Here is a 14,074-nt window from a genome sequence, read left to right on the forward strand (position 1 = left end):
ATAAAACACATTATTAACTATAATTGTAGCCTACTGCTTAAATACTTGCATTATATTTTATTGGGAAAATCTGCTCTAGAACATAATGGAGGCTTATTAAATATGTCAGAAATGAAATGAAAGTAAATTGTTTCTTACAGTGTAGAATTGGGGAATATTCTTTTATGCGAGGGGCTTTTGACACTTGGCAGAGATTTTTTTATTGTGATGTGTTAAAAAAAAAAACTAAGTGAGAACTAGGCGTAAAATTATACTGTTCACCAGAGGAGGGGTGAGAGTTTATTAATAGTGTCTCCTCCCTCCCTCCTTGCCCAATGTGTATCCCTAGTGAGTTATTTTTGTTGGCCACATTAAGAAGCTGACATTTGATTCATTCTCTGTGTGTTCTGCCTTAGTCATTTGAAACAGAATGGACAGCGAGCAAAAGGTCAAAGCTGTTGTTGCTGGTTGCATATATTCAGGGCCACAACTGACAACAGAGCCTTAGGAAAATCATAATATTAAATATGGCAAAATGTTTGGTCAAGATACGGACTCAACGAAGCCTCCACTTGCACATGATGAACCACTGCAGCAGTAATGTGTTTGTCCGTCTGCTAAAACATGGCTCCAAGGTCATACCTCGAAATGCTGGTACGTGCTTCGCCCTGCCCTGGGCTGTCATTCCTATGCCTAGATAAGTGGGATTACTTCCAGATACATGCTCACCACTGGTGAGCCAGAGAGAAGCAAAGAATGCATGTGGCATACAGTTTTATTTTATTTTTTTAATAAGAAGAGAAGATATACAGGGAGAAAATGGGAAGGAAGAAAATAATGAAGGGTACTGAGGACTGTAAACAAGTAAGTGAGAAGGGAAATAGGAAGACAAGCTCTCTTGTCCAACAAAATAATAGAAATTACCTTCTTTATTCAAAAGATACAAGAGAATATCCTGCTGTGCATTCCTGTAGCTTGCTTATTAGTAAGAGATGATGCTTATAACGCATAATAAGTAATCAAAAGACTTCTCTGCCTCTCATTATGACAGTTTCTGACTATGAGGCAGACCCTCTTTTTAAACTTCAAATCAGAATTTTATCAAAATAAGATACCAGGCCCTCTTTTGGCCTCTGCAAGCTCACATACAGAGAGAAACATGCATGTGTATATGAGTTAAATTAAAACTAAATGGATAAAATAAAAAGCAACTAAATAACCACCATCAAACTGGTGTTATGCCAATTTTTGTCTCGATAATGATCATGTTTTATGTTATCATGATCTGAGAAATTGAAACAGAAACTGAAATGGAAATTTAAAGTCAGATCATCAGCCACAATCTTGCTGTAATTATATGTTCTTATGTTTCTGTGTGTTTTTCAGCAAATGGTTACAGGAAAATTTATTTGGAGGGTTAGTTGGAATTAGCCATAGCTTACTAAGATTTATAAAATTGCCTTCTTAGTTGAGATTAACTGTATTTTTGTGATGATATAAGTAACATTTGATGTGTTCCTGTTCTAAAGTCAATAAACTTCTTGCTTTGTTTTGTTTGAGGAAGGCTTGCATGCCTAGGCTAGCCTGTAACTTACTGTGTGGCATAGAAGTTGCTGGGAACTCATCCTCCTCCTCTAACCTTCTGAATTCTGTGATTTATAGATACAAGCATTATGTCCATCTTACTTTCAAAAGCACAAATATGAACAATCTTTTCTTGTGTATTAATATTCTCAGTAACAAGTTCAGGAATATTGGAAATGCACATAAGGTATACTTTATGAATAGAATTGTTCTAGGTGTAGTATTTTCTAAGGCATTTTTAAACTTATGATTACCAAAAGAATTTCCATATTAATATATATTAATATGAATCTTTTCAAAAATGACAAAATAATATAGAAAAATTATATAATGTAGAGAAATAATAATTCACTACTTAACCACAAAATTATCATTGGAAGTTAGCATTTCTTCATTTTTGGTCATAATATTTACGAAAATAATTTTGAAACAGGTATTTTCTATCATTCTTAAAAGTATATTTGTTAGACAGGTATTTTCTATCATTCTTAAAAGTATATTTGTTAGACTATAGAATACAAATTTGATGAAAATTATCCAATTGTCTTTAAAAGACACTAACAAAAGTATGAGAATGTATGATCCTAACATGACTACTAAATCCCTTATAATTGTTTACTTCGCATTTCAAAATAAAATGCTTGGAGGTGTAGGTCAGTGGTAGATTCATGCCTTACACACTAGTCTCTAGTTTCAATAACCTAGGGTCAAAAAAAAAAAGCTCCTTTTTTTGTTGTTGTTGTTTTTCTAGAAACATAAGAAGTTCCTGTAGTCATCCTTTACCAGAGTGATATACTTTTCTAGATGACACAAAAGTATTGCCTAGAACCCAGAGTTTGTACTAGGGCTCTTTCTTTGTGTTGTATATGTTATAAATCTGGCCAGGTCCGTATCAATACGGCATCATACAAAACACTTTCACTGACCTAAAATCCTCTTTGCTACTCTTACTAATTACTTTTTTTTCTCAACTAGTGGCAGTCACTTAAAAATATCCATCTTCTTTTCTAGACTGTAACATTATAGGAATAATGCAGGATGCAGCCTTTTCAGATTCTTCTCTTTTAGTCATAAGCATCTAAGGACATCGTTTAACACTAAATTATATAAGTTATTTGATATATTTAAAATTTTAAATTTTTGGTTTTAAATATTCCTGTAATATTTTACCTTCTGTTGTTTATAAAAAATTGTAATTAGTTTTTAAGATTGTGATGAATTTTAGATTAAAAGGAGAACTGAATTTTTGAACCATTTAGGCCTCTTATTGAAAAATGTCATCATGGTCACTCATCTATTGATATGCTCAGTTACATTTTAACATTGTTCTCATTTTATACATTTCTTATTATGAATTTTACTGAGTATTGCAAATTTAGGGATCTTGAACGAGATTGTCAATTATTATCTTTTTAAATAGTTTAGACTGATATGCCATGAGTCACACTGCCTTTAAAATACCGATCTTGCTTTTGAAATCTTTGCTGAACTCTCATGAATTCCCTGTTTATTTTGTTTTGTGTACACAATCTTACCCTAGGAAATAGAGGAAATATAAGACATACTTCATACTTTCATATTTCTCATTCTGCTAGAGTGAGTCTGATGAACAGTGAGAATTTGGCATGTTTCACACTGGTGAGAAATCTTTTAATGCTTTGCCATTTTATACCTTCACCATCATACACAGTCATTTCTGTAGTAGAAATCTCAAGACCTCACCTTTTATAATATAGTAAAGAGACCACTCGTTGGTTCCTGGCTGCTCTCCGCTTGATCGTCTCTGCTGCCCAGAACCAAAATAATCACACAGAAACTGTATTAATCAAATCACTGCTTGGCCCAATAGCTCTAGCTTCTTATTGGCTAACTCTTACATATTAATTACATAACCCATTTCTAGTAATCTGTATATTGCCTTGTGGCTGTGGCTTACCAGGTAAAGTTCTGTCTGGCTCCAGAGGGGCTACATGGCTTTTCCCTGACTCTGCTCTTTTTTCTCCCATCATTCACTTTAGTTTTCCACACCTAACTAAGTTTTTCCCTGCTATAGGTCCAAAGCAGTTTTTTATTCATAAATGGCAATCACAGCATACAGAGGGAAATCCCACATCATTATAATGTAAAGATTTAATAAAAAGGGGGCCAAAATAAATCCACCGCAATGGTTATAATGATAAACAGATCTACATGGTGACATGATAGCTGTGAAGCTATGTTGTCACCAGGAGCAATTAACAGAGAATCATAATTGACTCTGCTTTAAATAATAAAAGGTAAAATTTTAAACATAAGAGAAGTCCAGAAGCAACTGTTGAAAAAGGTTTCATTTTATGTCCATTCACAACTTTTCCAGTTGGCAGGCTTTTTACATCAAAACAGTGACCTTTGCTGTGATTTTTTCACTTCCAACATTGCCAAAAGAGTCTTTGTTGGTTAGGTTTATATCAACTTGATACAAGCTAAAGTCAGTTGAGAAGTAGTACTCTTAGTTTAGTTAGTGCTGCCATACAAAAGACCTATAGTAAAATCTATGGCTAATTAATTTGGTTAATTAATTCTTGATAATGGTTCATGTGGGATGGTCAAGCCTACTATTGGCAGTGAAGCCCTGGACCAATGGTTCTGTATAAAAAGGAAACTGAGCAAGTTCAGAGAAACAATTCAGCAAGCAACACTCATCTACAGCATGTGTCTTCAGATTCCTACCTTGTGTTCCTACCCTGAGGACTTTTTAGTTATAGACTATAACAGAGAGTTGTAAGATGAAATAAATCCTTTCCTCAGTGAGATATACATTGTTTCCAGAGAGTAGAATATTACTCCAAAAGACCTGAACATGTGTTGTGTGTGTTGGGGGGGGGTATAGAAGGAGTATGGAACGTTGAGCTAAAAAAGCCACAGAAGGCCTTGAGATTAATGGACTATTTGGAAACTTGGAAGATAAGGCTACAAGCAGTACAAATGATGGAGGCCATGCTGATGAAACATCAGAGAGAATCAAATACTATAAGGACCATTATGTGATATTTTGAGTTAAGAGTCTATAGTCCTGGTCAGCTGGAATTGAAGAATTAGTTGTCATTAACAAGAGATGAGAAAATCCACATAGGCATCCTCATGAATATTAACCTTCATCAGGCGATGAAAGGAGACAGAGACAGAGACGCACATGGGAGCACCGGACAGAAATCTCAAGGTCCAAATCAGGAGCAGAAGGAGACGGAGCACGAGCAAGGAACTCAGGACCCACACACTGAGACAATGGGGATGTTCGGGAACTCACCAAGGCCAGCTGGCCTAGGTCTGAAAAAGCATGGGATAAATCCGGACTAGCTGAACATAGCGGACAATGAGGAACACTGAGAACTCAAGAACAATCGCAGTGGGTTTTTGATCCTACTGCACGTACTGGCTATGTGGGAGCCTTGGCAGTTTGGATGCTCACCTTACTAGACCTGGATAGAGGTTGGCAGTCCTTGGGCTTCCCACAGGTCAGGGAACCCTGATTGCTCTTCGAGCAGATGAGGGAGGGGGACTTGATCGGGGGAGGGGGAGGGAAATGGGAAGCGGTTGCGGGGAGGAGGCAGAAATCCTTAATAAATAAATAAATTAAAAAAATAAATAAAAAACAAACAAACAAACAAAAAAAAGAGATGAGAAAATCCATAGTGGAATCTTTGCTTTGCTAGTATAGGCAATATTGGTTAGATAGGGGTAAAGAATGAGATGTTATTAAGAAGAGACCAGCATCAAGGTAAAATCTTCTAGGAAGTATTTTTAGATTTAGCAAACAGAAATTGTTCTCAATAGGGATCAAGCCTATGACAGGAGCCAAATTTGGTAATATGTATGAGTTTCCCAGATATTACTAACTTTGAAGACACTAAGAGACCATTCATGGGGAGCAGCAAAGGCTTGGCACTGTGAGAAACAGGGAGAGGCTATTTGTGATGGTCCAACCTCAGCTGCAGAGCAGATCTCAGGCTTAGAGATCCTGGAAAGAAATTGAGGTTTGACACCACATAGCAGGGTCAGAATCCCTGAAGAGATGTCAGGAGAGTCCATTAGTGAGTGTGCAGCCTCAGTTGCAGGGGAGACCACAGCATGCTGGTGATATAAATACCCTGGATGACCACAAAAGACAGCAGCAGATGCGGAGTGAAGCTGGCCCGAGCCTATTAGTCATGCACCTGTTGTTTGCGGCAGAGCCAGACAAGAGGAGCAGTCCAGGCCCTTTGGAGACTAGAGGATCATAAGTCACAGCCATCTGACACTGAGCTTCGCACTGCTGGAATTCTGTTTTGTTTTGTTTTGACTATAACGGTGTTCTGCCCTTCCCGCTCAGAGTGGGAAAGTACTTAACTTGCTCTCCCCAAGTACCAGGAGCCAACAAACTTACAGTTAAGCGACTTTGCAATATTAGAACGATTTTAGATTTTTTATTGAGACTGAACTTTTAAGGAGACCTTGAGTTTTTAAAGACAGCACTTTTAAAAAGGAAAGTCTATGAATAAATAGTGATGTGTTTGCATGTCAGTTTGACAAAGGGTCAATTGCATTAGTTCTATGTAAACTTGACACAAACTTGAATTATTTCAGAAGACTCAATTTAGAAGTCACCTCCATAAGACTGGCTTACAGGAGCTGGAAAAACGGCTTGTTGGTTAAGAGAACTGGCTGTTCTTCCAGAGTCCTCTGGTTCAATTCTCAGCACTCACACTCTTCAACGTCTGTAGCTTGTTTCAGGGGATCCAAGAACATCTTCTGGCCTCTGTAAGCCATAGGCATGCATGGGACACAGACATATGTGTAGGCAAAACACCCATATTCATGAAATATATTTTTAAGATTGGCCTATAGGTAAGTCTATTGCTTTTTTTTTGATTAATGATAGATGTGGGAGGGTCTAGCCAATTGTAGGTGGTGTCATCCCTGAGCTGAGATTATGAGCTGTATGAGTATGCAGGTTGAACAAGCAATGAGGAATAAGTCAGTAAGTGACACCCTTCTACAACTTCTTTAGTTACTGCCTTGAGTTCCTGCACTGACTTCCCATAGTGTTATAATATGACATCTTAAACAGTTACTATTACCATTGCTGTACATGCCTTTCCTCCCATAGTTCTTTGTGTCTCCCACCATAATGTTTTCTCTTTCTGTAATTTTTCAAACGTTTGCTATTTCAGTGAAAAACTACATGAGGTGACCTTTGGTGTCTGACTTCTTTCACTGAGCATATAGTTCTGATATTTTTCTGTGCTGTGTTGTTGATCAGCACTTCACTATTTTATAAGTCAGATGATATATTGTTAAATAGACAGACCATACTTTTTTTTATACAGGCATCCACTGAAAAACATCTGGGGAATTTTTACTTTTTTAACAATTATATTAATTTCTGTGAATATTTGTCTATGAAAATTTTTGGAGTACTTATTTAAAGGTTTTTTGATTTTTTTGAGAATGCACTCATGAGGGGAATATGGGTCATATGGCAGATAATTATAGATTTGACTTTTTGAGAAACCACCAAAATATTGTTCATAGTGACTGAACATATTACATTCCTTCTTGCAATATACGAAGTTAAAATTTCTCCACATTCTCACCAACAATTACATATTTTTTTAAAAAAACTACTGAGTAGCCCTGAGGTTCTATAATATTGTAGTTTTGATTTGTAGTTACCTAATGATTTATGAAGCTAATACATTTCTTGAGGCTTAGTAATCATTAGTATATGGGCTATTTTAATTTCTTAAGATTATAGTATGATAATATCATTTCTCCCTTCTATTGTCTCCCTCCAAATTGTCCCACTTACCCCTTTGATCTCTTCAAAATTCATGGTCACTTTTTCTTTGTTGATATGTCTCTCTCTCTCTCTCTCTCGCTCGCTCTTTCTCTCTCTCTCTGTGTGTGTGTATTTGTGTGTACTTCTACTCAGACTGTAAAATGTTACTTTAATGTTTTCAGGGATTATTTTAATAGTTCTTTTTATTAAGACTGGGTGCTGCTCTTACCTCAGATCTACCAAAAATTATCTATTGACTTTTGAAAAATAAAAGCAAAAAACCCTCTCTCCTACATGCCTTGATGACAAAGAAATTGTAAACTATTTACCAGTTTGTTTGGTAGTTAGATGCTTGTCTGTCCTAGAGAGAATACCTTTGATTTTTTGCTTAGTTCTCATTGAGAACCTAAGACTCAATAAGGAGATCCAGTCTCTAAGACAGAATGAAGGTAGCTGCATTTTCCATGTGTTGAGAAACACATCTTTCTCAATAAAATTTGAAGGACATACCCTTGACCAAGAGGTTTGAATTTTGGATATACATCTAAAAGAAATAGACTCAAGTATGATGGAAATAAACTTTATATGTAAAAGTAGCTCCTGGGACAATTTTTCTACAACCAGACTAAGAACAACTAATTTTCCATGTTAATGAAACACAAGTTTCCACAGGAAAATGTTTAAATGATAAATGAAAGTAGCAAATGGTAACTTTTTGAACACAGTGTGGCTACAATAACAGATTAAATATTCTTCACAAAAAAATGTCTTGGTATACAAGTATTTCAGATTTCAGAGTGTTTCCCCAAATTTGGAAATAAATTCTTTGAGTTTACTAACTGAATGTCTTTATACTGAAAACTTAAGATTAAAATTCCTCTGAAATCCAAAATCTTCTAAGGACTGAAATTTCTGAACATTTTTATACTAAACTACTTTGGATGTCAGAGTCTTTCAGATTTTGGGTTCATGAATCAGATTCGTGTCTATATTCAATCAGTCTATATTCAATATCCATGTTGTGCAACATTCATCCCATGAAGATCTAATATAAGGATGCCACCTAAGCTCAACTTGGTTAACCAATGAATTTAATGGCATGATTTACAGAAATATGGGTCAGGGGTTACTTATAGGAATAAAATTTACTCAAAGACAGCTGCACCATTAAAAGCCCATCCCAATACTGGTAAAAACTGATAAAATCTGGAGAATAGAAGCCCACTGCATGACTTGTAGGTAGCTTGACAGGTTAGAGAATGTCTCTTCCAGGTATCCCAGTCAGTCTGATCCTTTTCCAGGCAGTTTAACTGGTCCTTCTCTTTCAGTGAACTCAGTTGTTCTGAGAGTTTTCTCAGCACAAGTTGTCTTTACTTTTCTTTACTTGTCTAGGAGCTTCTTTCAACTGTCTTCAGTCATATATAATCTTGGGGAAGGAGAGACCTCAGTTTCAGAGACTTTCTGAATGTTTAGAATTGTTTAGTTACTGAGTCATACTGAGCACCCTTTAGACCAGCAGTTCTCAACCTGTGGGTTGTGACCCCAAGGAGTTGCATATCAGATATTTACATTACCATTCACAGCAGTGGCAAAATTACAGTTATGAATTAGCAACAGAATAACTTTATGATTGAGAGTCACCACTATAAGTGGAACTATACTAAAAGGTCATGGCATTATGAAGGTTGAGAATGACTTCTTTGGACCATTCTGAGTCTTAAGAAGCTGCTGTCCAAGGTATAATGTTTTAACTTTGAGAAAATATCAATACAAATCCATAAAGCTATCACAAAATTGTAATAGAATGAAGACTAGAAAATATGACTCAGAAGTATAATGTGATTATTAGTGAACAGTAGAATCTATAATTTTACTCTAGTGTTCTCTTAAAAATACTATATCGTGCTATAGTATTGAATACTGCAATATTTCACTCATAATTATAATGTATATCTGAATTATGCCAACATTATTTTTAAAAACCTGTCTATAGTTGGAGGTCACAGACCAGGCTCAAAATCTTAAAGGTACTTGCAACTTTTGATTACTGTTTTTTTTTTTTAGGTTTATCTTGTTGAGCCAAAAACTTATAGAATAATGTCTGTTGTTAAACCAATTTTGTATAAAGTGAACATTCCACAGAACAGTTGCGTGTATACTTTGAGCTCTATATGTTTCTATATCCATTATTTTGTGAATTAAGAATGTCTGAAATATAAAATTTATAAAATAATGTTTCTTTCCAGGTGCTCCACTACCTAAAGTGGATGTTTCTGAACCCTTGATTGCCAACTCAGACGAGAATGGAACTCAGTGGGCAGATCCTCTGAGTGAAGAGGAAGACAGATTAGAAGAAGACCCCTTGACCATCTCTGAACTAGCATACAATCCCAGTGCCAGGCTGTTCCATACGCCAGTGGATGACGATGAAATCGATGTGCTCTTTGACTGTTCATCTAGGCTCAAGTTAGAAAGAGAAGATACAGATTCCTTTGAGGAACTGGAAACAGATGAAAATGCCTTTTTGATGGCTGAAGAGGAGGAGCTGAAGGAAACTCGTAAGGCTATGTCATGGAGTTACTCCATCCTGACCGGCCGTATATGGGCCAACCCTATAGTCAAGTGTTGCACCAGGCTCCTGGTGGTGGGCCTGGGACTGCTGCTGTTTGTATTTCCCCTGATCCTCCTCCTTTTGGAGTCAGGTATTGATCTCTCTTTCTTATGCAAAAACCAGAATTTGAGCAGTTTCACTATGAATACTACTGTCCCCTGAAGGAGTGGTGTCTCGGAACGCCAACATCTTTGGATATTTATTGAGACTCCCTGATAAGAATGAAGGTTATATTAAATATTAATATTATTTATTTTCAGCAGATTCCATGTTCCACATGGTCATGGGTTTGTATGTCAAACCTTTAAGTTGGCTTTCTGTACTTCTATATCCTTAATATCAGTTTAAATCAAATAAGGTTATTTTGTTTATATGTCAGAAACCAAATACGCCGGGCGGTGGTGGCGCACGCCTTTAATCCCAGCACTTGGGAGGCAGAGGCAGGCGGATCTTTGTGAGTTCGAGACCAGCCTGGTCTAGAAGAGCTAGTTCCAGGACAGGAACCAAAAAACTACAGAGAAACCCTGTCTCGAAAATCAAAAAAAAAAAACAAAAAAAAAAAAAAACAAAAAAAACCAAACCAAACCAAACAAACAAACAAACAAAAAAAAAAAAACAAAGAAACCAAATATATCTATTTTTATTGTAGTATAGACATTATTCTTATCCTACATCAGAGCAAATTAACTTTTTCTGTTTCTTTGTCATTGTTAGCATTATGAAATCCAATGTTAACAATTAAAGTTTTAGTTAAAGTCTAAGGGAATAATATTCATTATAATCCTTAGAGAAAACAACATTCTCTAAAAAAATGTTTATACAGATCAATTGACACTAGATTTTTCTTTCAGTTTTTGAAAAGTAGTCTTATATTAAAAGAATTTTGGTAATCATTTTTTTTTGTGAAAGAGGTCCCATTGAATAATTTAAGTATATACATTTTAAAACTAGTGCACAAAGATGTATAAGATTTTTTTTTTACATTATGGTACCAATTTTATAAAATATAAATTTGGCTAAACAATCCTATACTTTGAAACTATCTGTATATGATATAGAAAATTAGTAGAAACAAGTTATAAGCTGTTCAAACAGATGCTAGAATTGGAGATCTAGACAGAAAACATTCATTTGGCATGTGAGGCCATCTTTTGACATTGAGACATGATAATCTAACAGTTTAATTTGTGTTTTGTCCATGGACTTAACCTGGATAAGCAAAACATTTTGAAACTAAAGTGAAATTTGAAAAGAAAGAAATACATCAAAGATATACTAGTTAATTGCTTGTTGTTCACTAATTGGAATGAAGGAAGATGGATTGGACAGATGAAAAGCACCAAAGAAGATCTCTGATGACACTTGTGGACAGATGGCCTCTGATGTGTGATAGTGATGTAAGACATTATGAATTCATAATTTATAATCTATTAGAAAGAGTGAATGTACCATAAGATGACATACAAATTCAGCTGAGGTAAAGATGAGTGAGGGGAGAAATCTTGTAGTACCTTCCTTGTGTCATTAAATTCATGAAAGAAAGGGCCTTGTATTTTCTGTTAAGAGTGTTTTCCACCACTGTCAAAGAAAAGAAAGAAAATGGTACAAATTTACAGCAGAGAATGTAGGATTTCCACCTATATTAAAACATTCAATTGCCATCAGTTATAATAATATATAATATCTCCCTAAGTCTAATTAAATTTCAACACTACCACCAACTGATTTCACAGCGAGCCTTCTAATCTGCCTAGTTCAGTATTGGGTAATTTGTCAGCTCAGGAACCTTTGAGTTGTGCAATGCACTTGATATTATATCTGTAGGCTTTTTTTCTCAAAGGTACTCAGTAATTAGTATTCACAGAGAAATGCTTTTACCTTTGGTAGAACCTGTGAAAATTTCACTTTGGAAGTTTGTAAGTAGAAAATTTTTCTAGGGACATTTTAATGTCTTCATTTTTCTCTCATATGATGAAGTAATTTTGTTGTCATAAACATATGGGATCTCTAGCAGTCTATTCAAAATTATCCCTCTTCTAATTACTTCTTATTTTCTTTAACATTTTATCCTAGGTAAGTCACTTAGCCTTCACATTTCAAAAATCTGTTGAAATTAATATATTTAAATTCTGGAAGTAATATATTTCTCATTTTAACACCAAACTAAATAGCATTTTCAAAATTATCTGTTGTTAAGTAAGAAAAGAATAGATCATGATGACTTTAAGCAAAAGATTTCAGAAGTATCATTGACACCATCAAATATATTTCATTTATATATAATCCAAATCTTAAAGATATATCCATTATAGTGTTAGAAGTCAGTGATCGCTTGCCTGAATCAAGTAAGGAGAAAACAATTGCTCCAGAAAATGGTCAGTATATGATATAATGAGACTGGTGGTGAGTGTAGAAGATAATAAAACTTAGAGTTCAGGTTATGAAGGAATAGATTAGGTTCCACATAATGGATATAGAGGCATTTAGGTATTAATACATGTATGTGTATATATTAGACAGATTGTACATAACTTTCACATAAATTATGTATGCTTGTTTGGTGTTCCTTTATCTCTTAAATATTATGGTGAAAAAACTTGTAGCCTCAAAGATTTAAAACTTCCACAAAAATGCCATATGTGTATTTGTAGATTTGAACACATACACACATGCACACACATGCACACTCATACACATACTGAAATAGAACATATGATTAGAATGATGTAGGTAAAATATTATATATTTTCAGCTTAGTTTGAACCACATGTATAATGTGATATATTTGAGTAGTTTGACACTCAATGCCACTCAATTATAAAGGATAATAAAGCCATATGGCTGTGATGGAGCTGTATCTTGTATAGTGTAAGTTGCATTTCTAAGTCAACATACAGTTGTTCAGCATTTTAATATGATAACAGAATCCCTAATAAATTCTGTGGGATAAAGACAATTTTTCAATACTTCAGCTATATTTAAAATAAAGCTGTAGAGTCAATCTATTGGAAACTGTAGGAAGATGCATGCTAGGACCAGGAAACAAGTTCACTTCTGGTGATGAGAGCCTGAAAAGAATCACAGGTGATGGAGATGATTTACATTCAAGGTGCAGCCAAAAGCATGAGTATTGAATGTATGTTTTGATATAAAAAGCCATGATCAAATAAATAATAACAAGAAATCTAGAGACAGAAAATTATGTTAAGCAAACTAGTAGTGCAATTATTTCATAGTGCCAGAAATTACTACCAAGAAAAAAAAACACTTCTAGGCCAAACAGAGTCTTCCTCTGTCTATAAGAAGTCAGACTCTTAACTCGCTCATCCTTTCCAAGAGACTTACCTTTCTATCTGCTGAGTCAAATAGGGAAAGGCTCTCCACAACACAGCCAATAAAGAGCAAGCCTTCAGAGATGCTTTCACCTCTGGAGTGTTTCCTAGGATTATTGTAGTTGGTGGGACTTGAGCATTTTCGGGCAAATTTTCTCTGCTTTGGGAAGATAGTTGCTGAAGGTTTCTGATTGCTTATCTTTTGCTTCTCCTCTCTTGCCCTTCCTTTCTTGGACCTGCTTTTGGACTTCCAGTCTCTATGCCATAAGTGGAATCAGCAGGACATGCACATGATGGACCCATCCGAGATTTGTTTTCCACATTCCAGATTCAGTAGCTGACTGGGTAGATAAGTTCATGAGTGAGCCGAGAGGAGCTCAGCAGTCATCACTTCCGAGAAGAAAGAATCATCACTTGGGCCTCAAGATTCAGCTGTAGTCACCCATCCATTAGTAAAGCTGATTTGAACCCTCTTTTGACTTGTGTAACATTTTGTCTTTTATATACCAGAAAATGAAATTGTGCCATTATGATGGGTAATATTTAGGTCTTCTAACTTCCAATTTCACAACAAGAAAGTGATAGAGAAATTTATCTTTGCTGAAATTTGTGTATCAAAGGTTGTCACACACAGGGTCTTCACAGCCTTCACCAATGAGAGAAGGAACTAGGAATCAGTTCACAATCAACCCTATATTGCACCTTTGGATACTAAAAAAAAAAAAATCTCTTTGGAAAAGGCACCAAAACTGCTTTTATGGTTACAAAGGA

General features: G+C 35.4%; 1 protein-coding gene across 3 annotated transcripts; it reads left to right on the top strand.

Moving 5' to 3' along the window:
* Positions 1 to 382: 382 nt before the first annotated feature.
* LOC121433875 (FERM domain-containing protein 3-like) lies at positions 383 to 13,768 on the top strand. 3 transcript variants are annotated; one of them, XM_041632539.1, is made up of 4 exons: positions 383 to 633; positions 9,607 to 10,062; positions 11,284 to 11,368; positions 13,558 to 13,768. In XM_041632539.1, the coding sequence occupies exons 1-3, from the start codon at positions 507 to 509 to the stop codon at positions 11,325 to 11,327; spliced, it is 627 nt and encodes a 208-aa protein (XP_041488473.1). In that variant the 5' UTR covers positions 383 to 506; the 3' UTR covers positions 11,328 to 11,368; positions 13,558 to 13,768. The 3 variants fall into 3 exon arrangements, with proteins under 3 accessions (XP_041488473.1, XP_041488472.1, XP_041488474.1); XM_041632540.1 differs by lacking the exon at positions 11,284 to 11,368 and having other exon boundaries at positions 384 to 633; XM_041632538.1 differs by lacking the exons at positions 11,284 to 11,368; positions 13,558 to 13,768 and having other exon boundaries at positions 9,607 to 10,148.
* Positions 13,769 to 14,074: the final 306 nt, after the last annotated feature.

Source organism: Microtus oregoni, unplaced genomic scaffold, assembly GCF_018167655.1.
Source record: "Microtus oregoni isolate MIOR12 unplaced genomic scaffold, Mior012 000041F_ref0000270, whole genome shotgun sequence".
Classification (NCBI taxonomy): Eukaryota; Metazoa; Chordata; class Mammalia; order Rodentia; family Cricetidae; genus Microtus; species Microtus oregoni.